General features: G+C 46.2%; 1 protein-coding gene across 1 annotated transcript in view; it reads left to right on the top strand.

Moving 5' to 3' along the window:
- LOC144695532 (uncharacterized) overlaps window positions 1-24,410 on the top strand; it is a 91,263-nt gene extending 66,853 nt beyond the window's left edge. The window contains exons 8-13 of the mRNA XM_078566408.1: window positions 1,871-2,360; window positions 2,451-2,546; window positions 2,640-2,873; window positions 3,954-3,976; window positions 7,852-7,970; window positions 23,860-24,410. Coding sequence (XP_078422534.1) covers window positions 1,871-2,360; window positions 2,451-2,546; window positions 2,640-2,873; window positions 3,954-3,976; window positions 7,852-7,970; window positions 23,860-24,410 — 1,513 coding nt within the window. The remainder of the gene's footprint in view (window positions 1-1,870; window positions 2,361-2,450; window positions 2,547-2,639; window positions 2,874-3,953; window positions 3,977-7,851; window positions 7,971-23,859) is intronic.
- Window positions 24,411-25,096: the final 686 nt, after the last annotated feature.

Raw genomic sequence — 25,096 nt, 5'->3', positions numbered from 1 at the left:
TACACCCAGCACGACCCTGCAGAAAGGAAATTAGATGAATTACGGGGTAATCTGTCCTTGGTGGTGTTGGTTGAGGGAGGGATGTTGTCCAGGACACCGGGAGAATTCCCCTGCTCCACTTTACTGTGGGATCTGAAATTCCCACTTGAGGCCTTGGTTGAATATCTCGTTGGAAGGTCTCAGACTGTCGGCGGGGGACAGGAAAAGGATTGGAACGTTCAGCCGCCTGAATCCCTTCCACCTTTCGATTAGATATGACTGACATGTCCCTCAACTCCATTTATCCGCCTCAGCTCCGTATGTTTTGATACCCTGGAAAATTACATTATTCCTAGTATTCCCCCTTAAAGGAGAGACAATTCCACATTTCTCCGACACTTGGAGGCGAAAAGTTGCTTCGAGATTTCACTCCGAATGGCCTCGGTCAAATTTTAATGATGATGACAGAACTCTCCTCATGTTGATGATGGGTGACAGTATTTTCCAAAATCGAGTCGAATTCCGACCGGTGGGGAGGAATGTCTCCAATGACAGGAACTTCCCAGGTTTTCCCTCCGTTGAAATGAATGTCAGTAATTTCCGCTGGGCTGTGAAAGGTTTGTTCATGTCCCCCAGGCCAGATTGTCCTTTCTGTGCCCCACACAGGAGCTGTTTAACACCCAGACAGTGACATTAAAATCCAATGTTCAATACTGTCAAATGTATGAAACATTTCGCACGAGAATATCAGACAATATCTCTGCAATAAAACAAGACATTTTTTTTCCAATCGACGTTGATCTCTCCACTTCCCCCCCCTGCCGCCTTAACTCTTTGGCCAGAATTTTTCCGTCGGCGAGTTGGGGGCGGGTCCCGCTCGCCCATCGAGGGCTAAATTCTGCCCTATATTTTTCCAACTTTACTGAATTGTCTGTTTATAATCCTGATGTATCTCAAAACTTCAATAGCCTGTGGTTTTCCTTGCTGCCGTAGCACGAGTGTCGGGGGAAGCTCTTCAAGTTTAATCCCAATAGGATGCCGTTTGATCCCCTCCCATTTTCCATTGGTCTGTCCCACAGCCCTGCCCCCACACCCTGTGATGTCCTTCCTCTTTATCAAGGACTGGGAGGGAAGCACTGCCTGAGACATGAATGCACAGAGCTCAAAATCCCCGAGGCGGTGTTTGAATATCTCTGGATTTTTTCTTTCTGTTTCCGAAACTAAATCTTATTTTCTCAAGCATTTACAAAGAAACTCCAAATACATTCTGCATAAAAACATATGTCAAGCCTCCTTTTCAATGCATTAATGCTCTCGACCTCAGCCACATCATGTGGCAGCGAGTTCCACATTGTGACCAATCGCCAGATGGAGAAATTCTCCCTAATATTGGGGGAAATATGTCACCCCAAAGCTTTCCTGCATCAGTTGAGGTGTCCCTGGGAAGGATCCATGAAGCACAGAGGACTGTGAACCCTCTAAATTCTCTGTATCTATCTCTCGAAATACTTTCTTGAAATTATGGTACTTTTTGCCTTAGTGTGAGCGACTGCAATCAGGAACGCATTTTAAGGATCTGGATCTCACACCTTGTTTCACCAGAGGGATTGTAATCGGCAGCGAGTTCAGACTGGAGAAAAGTGCAATAGAATCTCGATCCCACCGATCTCCCCCTCCTCTCTCCCTCCCTCTCTCTCTCTTTCTCTCCACTGTCAACATTCCCTGGAGCCCATCCCGCCCTCGACAGGTTTCAATTATTCCCCTACGTGCTTTAACTTTGCTTTTCCGCCTTTAGAATGGGCGTGTTATTTTTACTGTCCTGTGTGAAAGTCGCGAGGACATAGACCACGATGGAATAATAATTCCTTGAGGATCGCAGTGAACTTTATAGGGAAAAAGCTGAACTGAGGGTGTGCGGCAGCAACATCGAAACTGAAAGCGGTTTGAATCAGGAAGTGCTGAGTGTGAACATGGCTTTCAGAGAACAGGTCCAGAGTTTGACCGAGGAGACAACTTGTTCCATTTGCCTTGATTTCTTCACTAATCCGGTTTCACTGGAGTGTGGACACAACTTCTGCCGCTCCTGTATCACCCAGTGTTGGGAAAAGAAGGAGAAAAACTCCTGCCCGGAATGTAGAGAGGAGTTTCCGGAAAGAAACCACAGGGCAAATCGGGCCTTAGCGAATCTGGCCGAGAAAGTTCGAAAATTAAAGCTGGATCCGAAAGAGAAGGAAAACAAACTTCACTGTGAGGAACATCAGGAAGAACTGAAGCTGTTTTGTGAAACTGACCAGAAATTGATCTGTGTGATTTGTAGAGATTCGCGGGAACACAGAGAGCACCGCTTCCTGCCGATTAAAGAAGCTGTTGAAATCTTCAAGGTAAAAGGGGAAATATTTTCTAAGTTGATAGTTTTATCACATTTTCATGGTCTAACACTTCAATTCTGTGATTTTCTCTCCCAATCCCAGGATAAGCTGAAATCTTCCTTAGATTCTCTCACACAGAAGAAATCGGCGGTTCTAGAAACGGAACAGAAACAGAAGCGGAGGATTTCCGAAGTCAGGGTAAGGTCTCCCTGTTCTGGTTTTCTGGGATCTCGGTCAGTTTTGTTTTCTTTATCGCGGGACATTAATTATGTTTCACATTTCATTTGATAGGAACAGCCGAGCAGTCTGCAGACCCACATCACATCCGAGTTCACTAAAATGCATCAGATTCTCACTGAGAAAGAGCAGCGACTACTCAGAGATCTCAGGGAAGAAGAGGAGAGGATTCTAGAAAGAATGGAGAAAAACCTTCGAGAGATTGAGGAGAATTTAAATTCTATTGAGGAGAAACTCTCAAAGTTGCAGAAACAGATGGAGCAAAAGGACGAGTTGATATTTTTAAAGGTGAGGGAATATATTGCGGGTCAGTTCAATGAAACTTCACACAGTCACAAAATAACTGATAACTGTGGAATAAATATAGAATTTACTGAATAAATAAAAACGGAGTTAAGCACATTTCTGTCTGTTTCGTGGCAGTTTTGCGGTCTCCCCTCAAAATAATCGGCTTCCACATTGTCTGCAGATTCCCGAGAATACCTGTAACCTCCAGAGAATGAGTTTTCTTGATCTTCACACTTGCTTTGTGATTATTTCCGTGTTGCCAAGTTTAATTTTCACCTGGACCGCCCATTGTAATCCAGTTCCAGTTCATGTTGTGAGTGTGTGGGCGTGTCTGTTATGGTGTGTGAGAGTCACTGTGTCTGTGAGCGGGACTGATGTTGAGTTCCAGTTTATTTGACTCTCCACAACCTTCCTGCCAAAATGCATCACTTTACACTTCCGTGTTGAATCTAACATGCTCTGAGTCTGCTCATTTCACCAGCCGCCCTGTTTATGTCCTCCTGAAATGTGTGCGGTTCTGGTTACCTCATGACAGAAAAGTAATTGAATTAGATAGGGTACAGAGGAGATTTACAAGGATGTTACTAGGACTAGAAAATTGCAGCTATGAGGAAAGATTGGAAAGGCTGGGGTTGTTCTCCCTGGGACATAGGAGACTGAGGGGAGATTTGAGATATACCGAATTGTGAGGGGCCTGATAGAGTGGGTGGGGAAGGGCCTATTTACTTAACAGAGAGGTCAGTGACCAGGGGGCACAGATTTAAAGTGCATAGAAAGATGAGAGGGAAGATGATGAAAAACCTTTACACCCAGATGGTTATGGGATCTGGAACTCACTGCCTGTAAGAGTAGTAGAGGCAGAAACCCTCAGCTCATTTAAAAGCTGTCTGGATATTGACATGAAGTGCTGTAAACTGCAGGGCTGGGGATCAAATGATGCAAAGTGCGATGAGGCTGGGTGGCTTGTTTTTCATCTGGCGCAGACAGGATGGGCCGACTGGCCTCTTTCTGTGCCGTAAGCTTTCTATGTTTCTAAATCTGTTACTGTGCTCCTCACTGTTCGTGATTCATTTATTTCAGGAGGAAGCTTGTCGGAAGAGAAGGTAGGACATGTTTTCAGCTGAAACTCTGCACAATTTGGTAAAATAACTCAGAAAGGTTTTGTTATGAATTTCTTTTCTAGTTACCATCGCAACATTAAAGTGCCGTTCATCGGGCGACAATAACTCTGCTTATGGTTTAAGCACTAGTCTTTTATTGTTATGACATGTTTTATTGCAGATATTAAATTAGATTTCTTATAACTGGTCCACATGATTGTATTAAATTGCAAGATGCCATGCAGTCATGAAGTGCTCACTTGCAGGCTGCAGACTGCTGTTAGTGCGGCTGTGGCTTTCCGACTGACCCTGAGAGAGCCACACCGTCCATGTTTCCATGGTGTCGACCATCCATGTCCCTGCAAGGCTCCTGACCAAACCGAGACAGTCACATGTTAAGTGGGAACAGGTTTTGTTTTTATTCCAGTATAGAACCTTGACCTGTATCCTTAACACCGACAAGACAGACCCAGCAGAGGTGGCGGCACTGTGGTATAAAGTTTGGAGGGAGTTGCCCCGGGAGTACTTAACATCGACTCGGAACGCGATGAAGTTTCATGGCATCGGGTGAAATATGGGCAAGGAAACATACTGATGATGACCACGTAGCAACCCGTTTGCCAACACCCTCCCCCCACCCCTCCCTCACATACTCTTTGGCTGATGAATCAGTACTCTTCCATGTTGAACGCCACTTGGAAGAAGCACCGAGAGTGGCAAGGGTGCAGGATATACACTGGATCGGGCACTTCAATGACCATCACCAAGAGTGACTCGTTAATGGAACTCCCTCCCTAACAGCACTGTGGCTGTACCTACACCACATGGGCTGCAGCAGTTCAAGAAGTCAGCTCACCACCAACTTTTCAAGGGCAATTAGTGATGGGCAGTAAATGCTGACCTAGCCAGCGATGCCCACATCTCATGAACGATTTTTTCATAAAGCGCCACTACTGGCCGAGCTGGCTATGTCCCAAAGGACATAGCTGCTAGACTGTGTATGTGGCAGGTGATGAGGTAACCAACAAGAGGATAAAAACGTACTTGATCTCATCCTCACCAATCTGCCTACCGCACATGCATCTGTTTATGACTGCAGCAGTAGGAGTGACCACCGCACAGTCCTTGTGGAGATGAACTCCTGCCTTCACATTGAGGATACCCTCATTCAAAACTGGGCATCCATGAGGCGCTGTTGGCCATCAGCAGCAGCAGATTTGTACTGAACCACACTCTGTGACCTCATGGCTCAGCATATCCTGCACTCGACTATTATCTCCAAGGCAGGGAATTAACCCTGGTTGAATAAGAGTGCAAGAGGGCATGCCGGAAGCAGGACTATGCATGCCTAAAAATGAGGTGTCAACATGGTGAAGCTACAACCCAGGGCTCCTTGCATGTCAAACAGCGGAAGCAGCAATGGATAGACAGAGATAAGTGATCTGACAGCCAATGAATCATATCAAAGCTTTGCAGTCCTGCTATATCCAGCGTTGCATGGCGGTGGACAATTAATCGACTAACGTAAGGAGAAGAGTCCACAAATACCCCACCCTCAATGATGGGGAGCCCAGCGCATCAGTGCAAACGATTAAGGCTGAAGTATTTGCAACCATCTGCAGCAAGATGTGCCCAGTGGATGAACCATCTCGCCCTTCTCCAGAAGTCCGCAGCATCACCGATGCCTGTCTTCAGCCAATTTGATTCACTCCACGTAATATTAAGAAATGGCTGAAGGCACTGGATACTGCAAAGGCCATGGGGCTTGACAATATTCTGGCCATAGTACTAAAGGCTTGTGCTCCAGGATTTATCGCACCCCTAGCGAAGCTGTTCCAGTACAACTGGCATGTACCCGGCAATGTGGAAAATTGCTCAGGTATATCATGTACACAAAAAGCAGGACAAATCTAACCTGGCCAAGTACTGCCTCGTAGGTCTACTCTCGATCATCAGTGAAGTGACGGAAGGAGTCTTCAACATTGCTATCAAGTGGCACTTACTAAGCAATAACCTTCTCACTGACGCTCAGTTTGGGTTCTGCCAGGGTTGCTCAGCTCCTGACCTCATTTTAATCTTGGTTCAAGCATGGACAGCAGAGCTGAACTCCAGAGGTGAGGTGAGAGTGACGGAACATTACATCATTTGACCGAGTGTGGCATCAAGGAACCCTAGCAAAACTGGAGTCAATAGTAATCGGAGGAAAACTCTCCACTGGTTCGAGTCATAACTATCTCAAAAGAAGATGGTTGTGGTTGTTGGAGGTCAATTATCTCATTTCCAGGAAATCACTGTAGGAGTTCTTCAGGGCACTGTCTTATGCCCAACCATCTTCAACTGCTTCATCATTGACCTTCCGTCCATCATAAGTAGTCAGAAGTGGGGACTTTCGCTGATGATTGCATTATGTTCAGCACCATTTGTTACTCCTCAGATACTGAAGCACTCCATGTCCAAATGCAGCAAGACCTAAACAATATTCAGGCTTGGGCTGACAACTGGCAAGTAACATTTTCCCCACACAAGTGCCAGGCAATGGCTATCGCCAACATGAGAGAATCTAACCATCGCCACTTGATATTCCGTCGCTTGCTATTACCATTACAGAATCCCCCACTATCAACATCCTGAGGGATACCATTGAGCACAAACTGAACTGGACTAACCATATAAATACAATGGCTATAAGCACAGGTCAGAGGCTAGGAATCCTGCGATGAGTAACTCAGCCTGCCCATCATCTACAAGCCACATTTCAGGAGCATGATGAACTTTCCACTTGCCTGGATGAGTGCGGCTCCGATAACATTCAAAAAGTTTGACATCATCCAGGACAATGCAGCCCACTTGACTGACACCCCATCCACAATCATTAACTCTCTCCACCACCAACGAACAGTGGCAGCAGTGTGTACCATCTAATAGATGCACTGCAGGAACTCACCATGCCTCCTTAGACAACACCTTCCAAATCCATGACTGCTACCATCTAGAAAGACACGTGCAGAAGATGTGTGGGAGCACCATTAATTGGAAGCTCCCCTCCAAGCCACTCACCATGCTGACTTAGAACTATATCATTATTCCTTCACTGCCACTGGATCAAATTCCTGGAACGTCCTCTCTTACAGCACTGTGGGTGTACCTAGACCACTTGGACTGCAGGGGTTCAAGAAGGCAGCTCACAACCACCTTCTAAAGGGACAGTTAGTGATTGGCAATAAATGCTGGGCTATCCAGCGAAGCCCACGCCCTGTGAATGAATGAAAAAGATCAACGCAACAGCAGAAACGTGTTTTAAGATATAAAACAATATTTGCACCAAACCACAAGGAGATATTAATACCAAAGATGAGGTACATTTTAAAATGTCTTAAAGGAAGAAAGAGAAATAGAGAGGCAGAAAGGTTTAGAGAAGGAATTTCAGAGCTCAGGGCCTCGGCAGATGAAGGTCCAGCTGCCAATGGTGAAGTGATTAAAATCAGGGATATTCAATTGGCCAGAAGAAGAGGAGAGCAGGTGTCTCGGAGAGTTGGGTTAGTGTTTTCAGCCTTTGCTTTTATTCTACAAGCTTTGTTTGTAATAGAGCAAGTGGACAGGCTAAATGTTTATCTTCTCCTGTGATCTGTGATATACAAGCAACTAATTTGTTATCAGGCTGTGGGCCTTTTGCAGGACATGAGTGTTTCCATCCTCTGCCCTTGCGTTTCAAAGTTATCTTTTGCTCAGTTATAGAGAGAAATTTCACTTTCTATCACATTTGTTCTAATATGAAAAATGCTGAAAGATATGCATTTTGGGGTAGCTTCACCATTTAAATCATGTCTAAAATGCTCAAATGGGATGAATTTATAGCATTAATTCTTTGATATTTACAGGATTAGTGATGACACTCCGAAAGTCTCAGTAGCAGATGTTGCAGCCCTGTCTATCGGAAAGTTCTTAGGACCTTTACAGTACACAGCTTGGAGGGAAATGATCAATTCCATTGACCCTGGTAAAACTTTTATATTAATTTTCCTAACTATAATTCCAGTTGTGAAGGGAATAAATGAGCTCCAAAGTTCCAGGGGTGTGAGGGAAACAGGAAATCCAACGTTCCTCCAGTGAGGGGTTGTGGTCGTATGATCATCATAAGATTATAAGAAATAGGAGCAGCAGGAGGCCTTTTGGCCCATTAAACCTGTCCCGCCATTTGATAAGATCATGGCTCATCTAACTGTGGCTTTAACTGCCCTTTTTACCTGTTCGCTATAGCCCTTAACTCCACTGTCGTTCAAAATTCTGTCTAATTCAGCCCTGAGTCTATACAACAGCCTCTTCTCCATTGCTGTCTGTGGAACAGAATTCCAAAGGCTAACATCCCTCAAAGAGAAGAAATTCCTTCTCATCTCTATCTCAAAAGGGAGACAGACCCCTGATTTATAAACTATGTCCACTGCTTCTAGATACCCCCACAAGAGGAATCTTCCTCCCACTATCAACATTATCAAGCTCCCTCAGAATCACATATGTTTCACTCAGATCACCTCTAATTTTTCTAAACTTCAAGAGTATAGGGTTAAATGTCTCAACCTTTCTTCATCAGACAACTCCTTCATCCAGGAATCAGCCTAGCGAACCTTCCCTGAACTGCTTCGAAGACATAAATATAACTCCCTTAAGTAAGGAAATGAAAACTGTGAAGTGAAAGTCAACATTGTCCCAGAGGACCATCGGCTGCGCTCTCATTAGAGAGAGACGACTGGTGGTGAGTTTAACCTGAGGGTCACCACACCTCAGGTGTGGGGTGAGGTTGAAAAGGCAGGGCCTTCATGTATGTTCAAAACCTCCCCACACATGAACAATTCCTCCCCCTCCCCCACTCTTTAGGTTAAAGTCCTCTCCACAGACCTAGTTGTACAATTTGCCAGGACACTGGTTCCAGCTTGGTTCAAGTGAAGGCCATTCTAATAGTTTCACTCACTTTTTCCCCAGCGTTAGTGCCAGTGCCCCATGAATTGAAACACATTTTTCCAACACCAATCTTTGAGCCACACATTCAATTCTCTGATCGTATTCACTCCATGCCAAACAGCTGATGCCTCAGGCAGAGATTATTACCTTTGAATTTAGTGCCTAACTGCACATACTCTCTCAGTAGAACCTCTTTCTTAGTCCTATCAATATGAGTATCCACGGGGACTATAAGAACTGGATGCTTTTCCTCCCACTCCAAGTTCCTCGCCAGCCCTGAGAGGATTACTTTGACTCTGGCACAGGACATGCAACACAGCCTTTGGAATGCATGCACTTGCCTGAAGTGAAGAGTTTCTATCCCCCTAACTAACCTGTCCCCTACTACAATGACATTCCTTTTTGCATTTGGATAGCTTCCTGCACCACTGTGCCATAGTCAGTTTGCTCATCCTCCCTGCATTCATGCTCTCGTCCACATGAGGTGCAAGGGCTTTGAATCTGTTGGGCAATTGCAAAGGCTGGACTTTCTAACCTGACTTTCTTCCCTTTCCCTGACCACTGAACAGATCGGAATACCTAAGGGTGTCACTGCCTCCTGGAACAAAATGTGCTGGTAACTTTACCCCTCTCCAGTGCATTGCACTGTCCAAATCACGGATTCGGAGCTGAGGTTCCTCAAGCTGCAGACACTTACTGCAGATGTGGTTGCCGTGAATCAGACGGGTAGCCTCTGGTCCCCACCTGCTGCAACTGCAACACATCACCTGCCCATCTTTATTTCATTTTTATCTAACTGATTCGATTTCAAGTGGCTCTGGTGGAACGCAAACAGAGGATTATAAGCATTTTATTGCTGTGTAAGTGCCACTTGATGGCATTGTCAACATCACATTCTACAACTTGCCTGAAGATTGAGAGTAGGCTGTTGGACCATTGATTGTCCGCATTGCATTTGTCCTGCTTTTTGTCGGCAGGATATACTTGGGCAATTTCCCACATTGTCGGACAGATGGCTGTGTTGTAAGTCGACTGGAACAATTTGGCTATGGGTGTCACTAATTTCAGAGTTAAAATCTTCAGTACTACAGCTGGGATGTTGTTAGTGTCCATTGCCTTTGCTGTATCCAGTGAGTTCATCCCTTACTTGTGACCATGTGCAGTCAGTTGCCTCAGCTGAAGACTGGCATCTATGACATTGGTAACGTTGGAAGGAGACCAAGATGGATCATCGAGGTCATTGTTTCTCCTGCAGCTGTTGCCCTGATGTGAGATGTGGTGGTTGCCACGAGTACTCAATCAGTGTTAAATCTGCTATGTGAATGGCACGGATGCAGTTTTAAGGCTAAGAGACTGAAGCTCTACGCTGTCTTCTTAACAGTAGAAAATCAGAGGCTGCACATTATTCTTGACTGCAAGAGGGATTTGGGTGTAATATTAAAGAGATGTTTGTGCATTTGCCTAAATCCTTTGTCGACCGCACATGGAGATTTTGGTGTCGTGCTCGTCTACTTTATCTCCTTTATCAAAGGTGGCAGTAGTCCTCACATAAAAGGTTTGCAACCATAGAATGATAGAAAAGCTACGGCGCAGTAAGAGGCCATTCAGGCCATTGTGCCTGCGCCAGCCAAAGAAAAAAGAAACTAGCCGCTCATTTTAATCCCAATTTCCAGCTCCTGGTACATAGCTGTGCAGGATACAACACTTCAGGTGCAGATCCAGGTACCTTTCAAATGAGTTGAGTATTTCAGCCTAAATCACCAACCAGGCCAAGACTTCCAGACGCCCATCACCCTCTGGGTGCAAAATATTTTCCTCATTTCCCCTCTAATCCTTTTACCAACCACTGTAAATCTGTGCCCTGTGGTAACCAGCATCTGATACAGTTCCATCACAACGTCTTTGCCTTGGACTTAAATACCTCATCCAATAAAGAAAAGCATTCCAAATGGTTTCTAGACCACTGTACCCACTTGTACTGCCACCTTCCAGTATATGCGGCATGCACGCCAACGTTCCTCAGCCCCACCTCAAATGCATTACACACACTTATCCGGATTGAATTCAATTTTTCCACTCAACAAAACCATTGATATAATTCTGGAGATAACAGCTACCCTCTTCACTTCCAACTACAGGGAAAATGTTTGTGTCATCAGCAAATTTCCCAATCATACCTCCCACATTTACGCCCAAACCATGAATATATGCATCAAGCAGCAAGGACTCCAACACTGAGCCCTGTCAATCACCACTGGAAACCATTTTCCATTTGCAAAAATATCTATCGACCATTACCTTTTGTTTCCTGTTGCTGAGCCAATTTTGGATCCAACTCACCACCTTCCCTGTGACCCATGTGATCTCACTTTCCTGACCGGTCTGCCATGTGGGACCTTGTCAAATGCCTCACTAAAATCCATGTGGACAATGTCTGCTCCACTACCCTCATCAATCCTGCTTGTTAGTTCCTCAAAAATTTTGATTAAGTTAGTAAGACATGATCTTCCCCTACACAACCATGCTGGCTATTCCTGATCAATCAATGCCTTTCTAAGTGACACTTTATCCTGCCTCTCAGAATTGATTCCAATAATTTGCCCACAACTGAAGTCAGGCTGACCAGCCTATCATTTTCTTGCCAATCCCTCACAACCTTTTTAAATAATGGTACAATGTTCAAAGACCTCCAACCATCTGGTACCTCACCTGTCTCTAGTGAGGATTGGAACATAATCCTCAGGGCATCCATTATTTCCTCCCTGGCTTCTTTTAACAGCCCGAGATACAATCCATGTGGTCCTGGTTATACATCCACGTTCAAGGATGTCAGTTCCTCCATTACTTCCTCTCTCACTATACTTATTTTATCTAATATTTCACACTACTCCTCTTGAACTAGAATGTTTGCATCATCCCTCTCTTTAGTGAAGACTGAGACAAAGTACGCATTGAGAACCCTGCCCACATCCTCAGCATCAACGCACAGGTTACCATGTACATCTCTGATAGGCCCTCCCCTTCCTTTCGTTATTCTTTTGCTCTTAATGTACTGGCAAATCTCCTTAGGGTTTTATATGATTTTACCTGCCAACATTTTTGCAAATCCTCACTTTGCTTTCCTAATTTACATATTTACTTCACCCATGTATTTTCTATACTCCTCTAGACTTGCTTTTTGTGACTGCCATGAGCCTTCTTTTTTTGCTTCATCTTGACCTGTCTGCTTCTGTGTAACCTGGGGGCTCTAGATTTGTCAGTATCACCATTCTTTTTATGGGGACATGTCTCCACTGTGCCCATAGAATCTTGCTTTTGAATAACCCCCACTGATTTGACAACATTTTCCCGTCTAATGACTCTACCCAGTCCACTTTCACCAATTAACCTCTCAGCTTTGTAAAATTTGTCTCCCCCCAATTTAGAACTTTAATCCCTGCTTTCTATTTACCCTTTTCCATAATGGTGTTAAATCTAACTGTCTTATGGTCAGTATCTCCAAAATGGTCACCCACTGCTACTTCATCCACTTGCCCAGGTTCATTTGCTAAGACTAAATCTAGAATTGCGCCCCCTCTCGTTGGGCTTGTTATGTGCTGGCTAAGAAAGTTCTCTTGAATGCAGTTCAAGAATTTTGTGCCCTCTGTGCCCTTCACACTGTTTGCATCCCAATTCATATTAGGGTAGCTAAAGCATCCAAATATTGCCGTCCTATTGTTTTTGCATTTAGAAATTTGCCTACATATTTGCCCCATTCCACCATTTGGGGGCCTGAGTACACTCCTAGTAGTGTGCCTGCCCCATTTTTATTTCTGAGCTCCACCCATAGGGCCTTATTTGATGCTTCATTTTGGATGTCATCCCTCCTTTCAGCTGTCATTGATTCTTGAATCGATAATGCTACACCCCCACCTTTTTTATCCCCCTCTCTACCCTGCCTGAAAACTCTATATCCAGGGATGGTAATCTGCAATTTTCGCCCCTCCGTATGCCAGGTTTCTGTTATGGCGATGATATCATGCTGCCATGTGTCTAACCAAAGTGCATTGGATATCATTGAAGGATCGTAGCTTGTTTAGAGCATGAGGAGAGGGAGTGTCGATTGGACCTGTGCTGAGGACTGTGAGGAGATCCATGTGAATGATCAGCAGCTTTAACTGTCCTGTGCAGGGTCCATGCAGGAAAGAAGTTTTCCTTGACTGTGGGTGTCACAATGACAGATCACGGTCTTCCACTTAAGCTAAAGTCCATCTGAGACTCAGACTTGTAGGGGTCTCTGTGACTGGAGGGTCAGGGGCCTTGCACCTCAGCAAAGCATAGTGCAGGTGAGGCACTCAGTGAGTGGACTACAAAGTAACCCTTAAACTTGTTGGCACGATAAACATGTCAAGGGATATGCGATTATGATGTGTGAGTGGTGACCGGGGGGGGGGGGCGCAGGAACATGAAAATTTCTCATCAATATGCAAGGAGCAGCGATTTATAGGGGTCAAACGTTCTCATGTTGCTCCTCCCTGTCTGGTTATGGTTGAAAGAGCTCTCTGCTAGGTCGGCTCCCCTTTGAGAGCAGGTGTCAGGGTTAGCAAGAACCGGCCTCAGGGAAGTCAAGATGGTGGCCATTGGCCTGGCCACAGGTGTATCACAGGCGGTGCTCTTATCTACAAATGGGTGAAAGGCAATGCTGGAGGTGGCTTCGTAGATCCCGGGATCTATCTGCCAGCTTCTCCACAATGAGCTGCGGCCACAAGGGCTTGGAGGGAATCCAATGCTGGTGGCGTTGAAGGTCACGCCCGCCTTGAACTTCTTTAATAATGGACCCATCTAGGGCTTCACTTGGGATCAATGCGTCAGCTTTCAGTCAGTGACACACAAGTGTATTCAGAATGCCCAATCAGGATAGTGCATCTCTGGAAAGTTTAGATTTGACATTCCTTCCAATCTGTCGTGTTCAGGACTTTGTCAGTGCATTGCTGAAATCACAATTCTACTTACAGGTGCCTGAGGTTGCAGAAGATGGTGCAGATCCTAATAAGCGCATTTGGCGCCAGGGTTCAGCATTTTATTATAGTTGAGCACATGCAAGGCTCAAACCAACAGCAGGGAAGATGTCACTACTGCAATTTAATTCTGCTCTCATAAATAAAGGTACATTTGAGAAACCTATGGTCAGTAAACAAGAAGGTGCTGGGGCCTTCCAGCCTCCAATGGATAGAAAACCAAAAAGTTCAACAAATGTCCCGGAAGCTTACTCTGTCTGGAATCTGGTAACTATCAGATTGGTATGGGCCTGTCTACCACATCATATTCCAGCTATAGCCTCTGCATGTGGTTTGGCCACATCCTGGCCCTCCCATCCCCTTCATTGTCCTTCTCATGGGAGCAGACATCTTGCTTCCCCATGTCTCGCTCAGGCAACACATCCCCCTTTTGTATCACGAGGCTGTGCAGGGTGCAGCAGACAATGATGATCTGAGACATTCTCAGTATGGGAAAGCACTGCCTGAGCCATCCAAACATCTGAACCTCATCTTTAGGAGCTCACTCATCTGCTCAGTCAGGGACCTGGTGGGGGTATAGCCATCATTGTATCTCCTCAGCAGTACTCTGCGGGTGGTGAACTGGCATCATCAGCCATTTTTGCTTGGGGTATTCCTTGTCCCTGAGGATCCTGCCCGGCAATCACCGAGATAGTTCCTTTAATACCCTCCACTACCCTCGAGACCCTACAAAGAGACCAGTGCCTTGGTAACATAGAAAGACTAAACACATGAGCCCTTGTCAGGCATGACCATTCAGTTGGGGGTATGGAGTTTTGGAGTCATGAGTTGGCCACCACCGGTGCTCCTTGGAGGCTTCCACCTCTCTCTCTCCATTCAACCCTGCCTCTGACTGCAGCTGATGGCGAATGGACAGAATGAAAGGAAGCTCCATACCTTGCTGGGATCTCGATGTGATGAGATGGGCATAAACCTGCTGACGTGTGGGCTTCACCATAGAGGGGAGAACACGACTGAACATGGATGACATCCAGTTACCTCATAATTATTAGGGTGTCCCTTTAGTCGGCCATTTGCGCTGACCTTGAGCACCACCCACCAAAAAGACCTTGCTCCCACTTCGAGGCATCTTACTTACTGACTGACTGCGTGGTCAACGCCAGATTTGAAGAATGGTGTGTGTCACCTTCCAAACTTCATCCGCCAACTTCTACCCTTCCCCCTGCCACCCACCAACTTCCCCCCATCACATTAACCCACCCAATATCAGCTTTCCACTCCCCTCTGTCATGCTTGAACCTCCCTTCGTTCCACTGGGCATTATTCTGATCCACCTCCACATGCCCTCCCGACCCTGAGATCTGATGTGTACAGGCCCAACCTAAACAACCCCTCAAAACCTTTATTAACAAACCATGCACTAATATACACTTCCAACACCAGTTGTTCAGTGAGATCCGCTTGTCGGAGCCCATTCCCACGTGGTCAGTCTGCTGAATGACTTCTCCTGCACGACTTCCTGTGACTGACCATGTCACGCTTTGCTGGCTGTCCTTGTGGCTGTGGCTTTATATCCCTTTCTGACCCTGGTCCCTTGATATATAAGTTAATACCTTGATTCGAGTCATCCAATTGTGTTTCATGCCTTATCAATCCCTCCACCTGCATGTGGTCATTTCCTGCTCTCAGCAGGGGATATCTCCAGGTGTATGCCAGCTATGGATGTAATATCTGTATCTTGATAAGGCAGTAAGAAAGCTATTCACACATATCCAGAGAGGCCATTGTCTATGAAAGTTGCTGTAGATGGAGTGCCTGTTGGTGAGCCACCACCTCAATGACATGTCCTGAAATGTCTGTGTGTTTAGTTAAAACTGTCTTTATTTTTAAACAGTTGAAAAAGAGTTTCAGAAAGAGTAAACCTTGTTTGGATGGTAACGCAATATGTGAAAATCAGACAGTAAATCAGTAACCCAGCTTACATCGTGCTCAATATCAATCTCCATCGGAGTTAATGGAAACAGATATTGAGTGGAATGTGTTCCAAGCTGCTACTTCAGTGTTGTCCAAGTCACACAACCGTCCATGACAAATTTCAACCCCTCCCTCTGTGTCTCCATGTCACCTTGGAGCATCTGCTGTTGACTCTTGATTGCCTTCTGGATGAGAAAATCTGGATGGTGAACATGTCCCTCGTGTGCAAGTGCACGGGTATAGAAAGGAGCAGTTTCAGGTGCAGTGTTTGCACCAATGAGCACGTCAAATAGGACTCTGGAGGAGTAATTTCTGCATTTCTGGGCACCACACTTTGGGAAGGATGTCAAGACATTGGAGAGGGTACAGGGGGTACTTACCAGCACAATAGCACTGATGAGGGACTTCAGTTTACAGGGTAGTTGGATAAGCTGGTAATGCTCTCCCGAGAACAGAGAAGTTTAAAGGGAGATTTAATGCAGGAATATGAATTATGGGGGCTTTATTGAGCAGATCAGGAGAATCTGTTTACTCTGGTAAGTGTGTCTGTAACTAAAGGCTAAGATTTAAAATAATCACCAAAAGAATTAGAGGGGTAATGAGCAAAAATGAAATCTCACAGACTATGTTCATGATCTGCAATTCATTATCTGAAAATGTGGATTTCATAGGAACTTTCAAAAATGAATTGAACATGTTCTCAAATGGACTAATATGCAGGGTTCCGGGCAAAAAGCTGGACTAGAAGATTAAATTGGACAGCCTGAACAAGTACGATGGACTGAATGGCCTCCTTCTGCGCGAGAAGATTCCGTTATCTAGTCCAACTCATAATTGGGCTGGGATGTTTTTAAGGGACTAGGACAGTTATGAAAACAGGCGTTCGGCGCCATCCATCTGCTAATGTTGGTGCTGTTTTGGAGTCTGTCCAAAAATTGGGATGTCCTGAGACTCGAGCCCTGAGCCTTGGGTTTCCTGGACATGGATGTGGGCGACAGTGAAAAGCTGAGCACATTTATTTTCCTGTTTACAATATGGAGATGGGGGAGGCAGCAGTGTTTTTCTCAGCTCCTCAATGCTCCTGTCCACGCTGGATGACACAATGCCCATCCCCCTCCCACTGCTGCCTGGCCCCTTCACACTCTACGCTCACCTACCCACTGTCTCCCCAATATCACCCACCCAAATCTGCACTTGCTCCTCCCGCATCTCTGCTCTCTCCCCTCCCCCACTCTCTATACTCGCCACCCACTCCCTCTAACCTCCCCCCACCTGTCCTCCCTTCCTCGATTTCTTGCTCCTATGTGCCCTCTGCCTCCCCCCCTGCAGATTTTCCTCACTACCCTCCTTCCTCACCTGCTTTCTCTCTCATCTCACTTTCCTGGTCCCCTGCTCCCCTCCACCTCCCATCCCGTGGCCTTTGTTCTTTCTCTCCGTCCATTCCTACACATACTCCACTCCCCATTCATCCCCTCTCCAACTCACTTCCCTCCAGTCAGTCTTCCCTCCCTATTCCGCACATCTTCCCTCATCTCGGTCCCATACTCTCCCTGTCCTCCCTGTCCCGCGCACTGTCCCTCGCAATCCCCCCTCTTTTCCCTCCAGCTTTCTTTCTCCCCTCCCTCTCCCTTGCTCTCTCTCCGCTCCACCTCCCAACCTCTCTCCACTCCCCCTTCCACCATCTCGGCCCTCCCCTTCCACCATTGTCACTGTTCCCTCCAGCTAACTCTGGCTCCACTCTGTCCACTCACTGACCACACCCCCACCCCTCCCAATCTCTCACTCCTTCATTACCCTTTCTCCCTCCCCTCCCCCTCCCTCTCCCCTCTCTCTATTCACACGTTTTTTCTCTCTCTTTCTCCCAATCCCGCTCCTGTGTTTGGGTTGCTGAGCTGTAACTAGTGGAGTGACACAGGGATGAGCGCTGGGAACTCAACTATTTACAATCTATATCAATGACTTGGATGAAGGGACCGAATGTATGGTAGTTAAATTTGTTCATGACACAAAGATATTAGGAATTTAACTTGTTAAGAGCACATGAAGAGTCTACAAAAGGATTTTGATAGATTAATTGTTAGTTAATTTATCGGGTAGATTATAATGTCCAAATTCATGAACTTGTCCACTTGGCAGGAAGAATATCAAGGCAACGTATTATTTTAATAGAGAGGATGATTAAAACTATATTGTTGGAGTTCTGACTGTGTATTTTCGGCGTAGAGCGATTGTAAATTCACACCTGTGGGAATAACCTTTGTGTTGTCTGGAGATTGTAACATTTAAGGTTCAGAATGTACCAAGGGTTGATACATTCAGATCCTGTCTCAGGGCAAGGGGGGGCTGAACCCTGCTGGGAGATCACAGGTTAACAGGTGAATTCAAAGGTCAGTGAACAACCATTTGTGTTCATTTGTATTGAGTTAAAAGAGTTGGGAGCAGCAGTTGGTGCAGCAGCTCAGCTGAGGTGCTGGGACCGTCCCTGTGTTGAGATGCTGGAGTGGAACTGCTATCAGCAGGTTATAATTTGCCTTACAAACTACCAGGAGACTCAGGTACAGGCCACGATCTTTCATTAGTGATTCAAGCGTACGTAGGGAGAGACAGCATGGGGCAGTCTTGACCGAGCTGTGCAGATTACAGCGAAATCTTTTTATACACAATTAGTCACAGACTCGTAATCTAATCTTGTCAATTCACAATCATATGCTTAAAGAGGCCTTCGGCTTTTGTCACTTATTTCCCGTGTGTACAGACACGCTACATTGTTCTCATCCTCGCAAGACCACCATCTCCTGCTGACTGTGCAGGAGTCTGTGCCTCCAGACTACAACAGCCACTCACTCCCTGGCCTTGTTCTTTGTTCTACTGCCTTGCCCATCATCTCCTTTCTTATTCTGTCTGAAACACATCTGCTATTCTCCCGTTCTGCTTTTCTGCTTATATTTTATTGTTACTAACAGGCAATTCTAACTAAAATTGTTTAACCCTTTCAAGATACTGGAGTAGAACTGCTCTTGGCAGGAGTAGATCGTCCAGCCCTTCCAGCCCACTCTGGCATTCAATGAAATCATGGCCTATTCTCTACTTCAACATCATTTTCCTGCACTATCCCCGTATCCATTGATGTTTTTAATATGTAGAAAACTATCCATCTCAGTCTTGCGCATACTCAATAACTGAGCCTCCACAACCGTCTGGGACAGAAACTTACAAAGATTCATCACCCTCTGAGTGAAGAAATTCCTCCTCATCTTGGTCTTAAATGACCTGCCCCTTAATCTGAAACTGTGTCCCCTAGTTCTCGACTGCCCCACCACTGCAACCAGGGAAACACCCTTCCTGCATTTATCCTGTCAAGTCCTGTCAGAATTTTGTATGTTTGAATGAGATCACCTTTCATTTTTCTAAACTCCAGAGAGCAAAGGACCCGTCTATTTAATCTTTGCTCACAGGACTGAAAGGTCCGAGGAATACTCTGGTACAAAATTTCAACACTCGGAGTCCAGATGCAATATTCAAGTGGTTCCTTTATTACACATGTGGGCAGCTCACGCTGGGCAATCCAGGCGCTTCTCCACCGAGGTTCAAATGAGCACAGTTAATATATTTTTTACTACCAGTTACAACTTAATGGTGCTAGTTAGACAAAGGCCACAACACAATAATCTGATCATTGTGTTCTTGTACAGTAATTGCAGTGCAGAGACTGGGCATTATCCTTTTGGGAGACACCAAAGAATGTGCATTTGTTCTAGACAAAAGGTTTACGGGGGCTGACTGGGTGTGATTCGAGGCTATCAGACGGTGTTAAATGGCCTTCCCCATGTCTTGATCGAGTCATCCTGAGTCCCTGCCCATGTGTGTCTCCCATTTCCTAATTGCAAATTTACAGCTGAGCCCTTTGTACAAGTTTTTAGCTTTCATGTAAGGCTGTGATTGTCTGTGTATGCTTTGGCAACCTAGATGCTGGTCCTAGCTGGCACTTTAAATTAAATCCAAATTTTCTGCATCTTCAGGACAATCCCTCCATTCCAGGAATTTATTTGTGAACCTTCATTACACTCAGTCTATGGCAAATATACCTTTCCTCATGTTAGGAGACCAAAGCTGCACATATTAGTCCAGATGCAGTCTCACCAAGGCTATATATAATTGTAGTAAGACACCTTTACTCCTGTAACCAAATCATCTTGCAATAAAGGCTAACATAGCATTTGCCTTCTAAATTCCTTGCTGTACCGGCTTTCAGTGACTCATGAACATGGACACATAAGTCCCTTTTATGCTTAACATTTCCCAGCCTCTCTCCATTTAAGAAATACCCTACATTTTGGTTTTTCCCACAAAAGTGGATATCCTCACATTTCTCCACCTTGAATTCCATCTGCCACATTTTTGCCCACTCACTGAGCCTCTCCAAATCTCCTTCAATCATCTCTGCATCCTGCTCACAACTGACACTTCCATCTGCAAACTTGGAAATATTACATTTGATCCCAACATCCAAATCATTGATGTGGATTGTGAATATCTGGGGCCCAAGCACCTATCCTTGCGATACCCCACTAGTCACAGCCTGTTCACCTGGAAATGACCCATTTATTCCTACTCTTTGTTTTCTGCCCATAAACCAGTTCTCAATCCATGCCAGTACATTGCGCCAAATTGCATTTGCTCTGATTTTGTTTGCACACTCTGTTGTGGGACCTTATCAAAAGCTTTCTGAAAATCTGAATAAATGACATCCTCCAGTTACCCCTTCCCTATTCTCCTAGTTACATCCTCCAAAAACTCCAACAGGGGTTTGTTAAACATGATTTCCCTTTCATCAAGTCCATGTTGATTCTGCCCAAGCTTCCCATTATTTCTAAGCGTCCCGTTATCACATCCTTTATTTTAGGCTCTTGCATTGTCCCTACGACTGATGTTAGGCTAACAGGTCTGTTATTCCCTGTTTTCTCTCTTCCTCGTTTCTTAAATAGTGGGGTTACATTTGCCACCTTCCAATCTGCAGGAACAATTCCAAAGTGTCTCAAATTTTGAAAGATGACCACCAATGCACCGACTTTCTCTACAGCCACCTCATTCAACATTCTGGGATGTATATCATCAGGTCCAGGGGATTTATCTACTTTAAGTCCCATTAATTTCTCTCGTAATTTATTTTGAACTAATAATATTGTGTTGCAGTTCCTTGCTGATATTTATCCTTTGATCCTCCATTATTCCGGGGGGGTCTTAATGGTGATAATTGACATTTGGGCAGACTATGAGCAAGTTCATGTGATTTGCCTTGCTCGTGTCTGTCATTAAACATGTGGTTTGTGGTGTGTTCGACCGCAGTTTTCCTGTTAATTAATGTTTACCTCATGTTAATTCTTTATATTAGAATATAAGAGATAATAATATCTGTTAGCATTGTTGACTCTTGGTTAGTAAAATTCTTCTGTTTGTTTCAAAACATGGAATCTTATGGATTTATCCTCTTAGCAATTTGAGGGTCTTGTCTGGGACTGTAACAAATTTTGGGGTCTGGCCTCGCTACGTACCAAGGGAGACAGCAGAACACTACAGTAGAGAGGGATCTGGACAATCTGGTACATGAATCACAAAAATTACTTTGCAGGTACAGCAAGTGATTAGGAAGGTAAATGGAATGTTCATGTTTATTGCAAGAGGAATCGAGTATTAAACTATGCAATTGTTGCTACAGCTGTACAGGGTCTTAGTGAGACTGCATCTGAAGTCTGTGTACCATTTTGATCTCCTTACTTAAGAAATGAGATAGTTACATAAGACGCAGTTCAGAGAAGATTCGCTCGACTGATTCTTGGGATGAATGGATTATCTTATGATAAAAGGTTGAACAGGTTTGGCCTTTAAACATTGGAGTTTAGAAGGATGAGAGGTGATCTTACTGAAACGTGTAAGACGCTGAGGGGATTTGACAAGGTGGATGCCAAGAGGACATTTACCTTGGAGAGGCATCTGGAACTAGGGGGCAGTTTTAAAATTAGGAGTCTCCCATTTAAGACTGAGATGAGGAGAATTTGTTTTCTGTCAGGGGGTCGTTAGTGTTTGGAATTCTCTTCCCCAGCGAGCAGCGGAGGCTGGGTCATTGAATATATCCAATCAGATCAGCCATTATCTCATTGAATGGTCAAGCAGGCTTGAGGGACCGAATGGCCTACCCGTGCTCCTAATCATAGCGTTCTTGTAATTTAATTTTCTTTGGTACCTTACAGGATCAGATTGTATACAATCTGTGTGGTGACATTTTCATACCTGTTTCGCAGAAGTATCACTCCCCACCTACTCTCTCCAGCTCTCTTTCTCTCCAGCCTGCTGTTTCCTCCCCCCTTTCTCCCAAACCTTATCTTTCCCCTTCCTGCTCTCCTTCTCACAATCTCTCTTCCCTCTCTCATACTCTCTCTCTCCCTGCATCACTATCTCTTTCCACACCCTGTCACTCATGCTCTCCCGTCCTTACGCTCTCCCTCTTCTCCCCCATCCTTCTCTCCACCCACACTTTCTCACTCCCCTTGTCCCCACACTCTCTCACTCACCTCCCACTCTCCCTTTCTCTTTGCCTCTTTAACTTCTGCTCTCATTATTACCTCTGCCCTTCCCACAATCTTTCTCTCTCCCCTTCCACCCACACACTCCCTCTTCCTGCCATGCACTCACCCTCTCAACAATGCTCCTGTTCGATCTAATATCAGTCCCTCCCGCCCTCTACCTCCATTCCCCACCCTGTGTCCCTGTCAGGCCCATTTCGCCCTCTCTTCCACCGACCCAGACACTCTCTCTCCTTCCTCTCCTTCCCCCTTTCCTCACCATTCCGCTATACCTCTCCCACACCCTCCCCTCCTCCCACGCTCTCCCTTTCCTCTTCTGCACTTTCGCCCCTCCCATTTCTGCTTTCGTTCACATTCTCAGCAGTCTCCCACTCTCTCTGAGACCTTCACATTCTCTCTCCCACCCTTGTAAGCCCTCCCCTTCTCTCTTTTTCACTCTGCCCGATTTGCGTTCGCCCTCCAGTTCTTGCTCGCTCTCTCTCTCACACCTTGAAACTCTCCCTGCCCCCTCCACTCTCTACCCCTCCATCTCGTTCTCCCTCTCACACCATCACACTCTCCCTGCCCCCTCCACTCTCTACCCCTCCATCTCGTTCTCCCTCTCACACCATCACACTCGAACTGCCCCCTGCACTCTCTACCCCTCCATCTCGTTCTCCCTCTCACACCATCACACTCTCCCTGCCCCCTCCACTCTCTACCCCTCCATTTCGTTCTCCCTCTCACACCATCACGCTCGAACTGCCCCCTGCACTCTCTACCCCTCCATCTCGTTCTCCCTCTCACACCATCACACTCTCCCTGCCCCCTGCACTCTCTACCTCTCCATCTCACTCTCACATCCCCACACACTTCCTGCCAACCCCCTGCTCTCTTTACTCCACCCTCTCTTTCTCACCCACTCTCTCAATCTCTGTCATGCTGGTCTCTCTCTCTCTCTCTCCTGCTCCCATGTTCTCAAACCCTCCTGCTCTCACTCTCTGCCACCTCTTCCTCTCCATCAGTCCACCCACACTCTCCCTCTCCACGTTCCTGCTCCCTCCTCTGCTGCCATTTTCTCTCCTCAACTTCACCTCCCCCCCGCCTCCATCTCTTTCCTGCTCCGTTTCCCCCTCTCCCTCTCTCTCTCTCTCTGTCCCTCTCTCTCGCTCTCTCTCCCTCCCTCTCTCTCTCCCCGCCTCCCTCTCTCTCTCTCTGTCCCTCTCTCTCGCTCTCTCTCCCCCTCCCTCTCTCTCCCTCACTCTCTCTCTCTCTCCCCCACTTCCTCTCTCCCACTTCCTCTCCCCCTCTCCCCCTCCGAGCCCCTTCCTCACACTCTCTCCCCCTCCCCAGCCCTTCTCTCTAAATCACTGACTGTGTTATTTTAACTTTCCCCCAGCTCCAGCCTCTCTGACTCTGGATCTGAACACAGCGAATCCCCGGCTCATCCTGTCTGAGGACCGGACCAGTGTGAGGCTCGGAGACAAACGGCAGCGGCTCCCTGACACCCCGGAGAGGTTTGATCCCTGGGAATGTGTCCTGGGATCAGAGGGATTCACATCAGGGAGACATTACTGGGAGGTGGAGGTGGGGGAGAAGACTCGGTGGGGGCTCGGAGTGGCCCGAGTGTCTGTGAACAGGAAAGGGAGAAACTCCCTGATCCTCGAGTCCGGATTCTGGATTGTGGGGCTGTTTCCCGGAAGAGGTTATTTAGCCGCCACCTCCCCCTCACGGACCCCCCTCACCCCGAGTGTGAATCCCCGGAAGATCGGGGTTTTCCTGGACTATGAGGGTGGACAGGTGTCATTTTACAATGCGGACAACATGTCCCATCTCCACACTTTCACCCACACTTTCACTGGGAGAATCTTTCCCATCTTCCACCCGGGATTGAATGACGACGGGAAAAACTCGGCCCCGCTGAGAATCTGCGGGATTCAAGGTCACTAACAGATCCATCCCATAATTTCACACCGGCTCCCTGCCTCCTGCCAGCTGTAAACTGATGGGTGTGGGTCTCAGTCACAGGTGGAGAGAGAAGCCAGGTTAACATTCCGGGTATAAACCCTGTGTGGGAACTGGGAACTGAAAGATCAGCGAGGACCTCTGTAGGGCTGGGGGAAAGAAGGAGGGGGAGAGAAGAAACAAATAGAAGCTCAATTGTAGGGAGGAATTTACAGGGTAGAATGAGCTGTGAACTGCAGGAACCCGGTGACCTTCCTGCCTGTAATGTTGCTCCACAGGCGGAAGGTGGTGGGACATTAGCTTGTTTGAGATGAATCAGTTCAGTGATTCTCAAACTGGGGTCCGGGGAGTCTTTCCCGGGCGGTCCAGAGGGTGGGAGAGAGAGAGAAAAGCACAAGAGGGTGAGGAAGTGAAGTGGGGGAAATAACAAGCTCCCCGCTTTGTATAAATTCCCAGGAGTGAGTGTTATTCCTGCATGAGCAGCTGTCAAGATTTCCAACCACTGTTTGAGCATGTAAATGATGTGACACTGTTGTGAATACTGATTTGATAATCTGTCTGTATTGAACGTGATGTGTGAACTGATCGGGTATGTATGCCACTAACAGGCAGTGTTAACCACGTGAAAAGTAGTTCAGTTGCTGCATTAGAATGTTTGTCATGGGCTTTCT

Source organism: Cetorhinus maximus, chromosome 21 (genome assembly GCF_964194155.1).
Source record: "Cetorhinus maximus chromosome 21, sCetMax3.hap1.1, whole genome shotgun sequence".
Lineage (NCBI taxonomy): Eukaryota > Metazoa > Chordata > Chondrichthyes > Lamniformes > Cetorhinidae > Cetorhinus > Cetorhinus maximus.
This window is presented reverse-complemented; position numbering and strand designations above follow the sequence as displayed.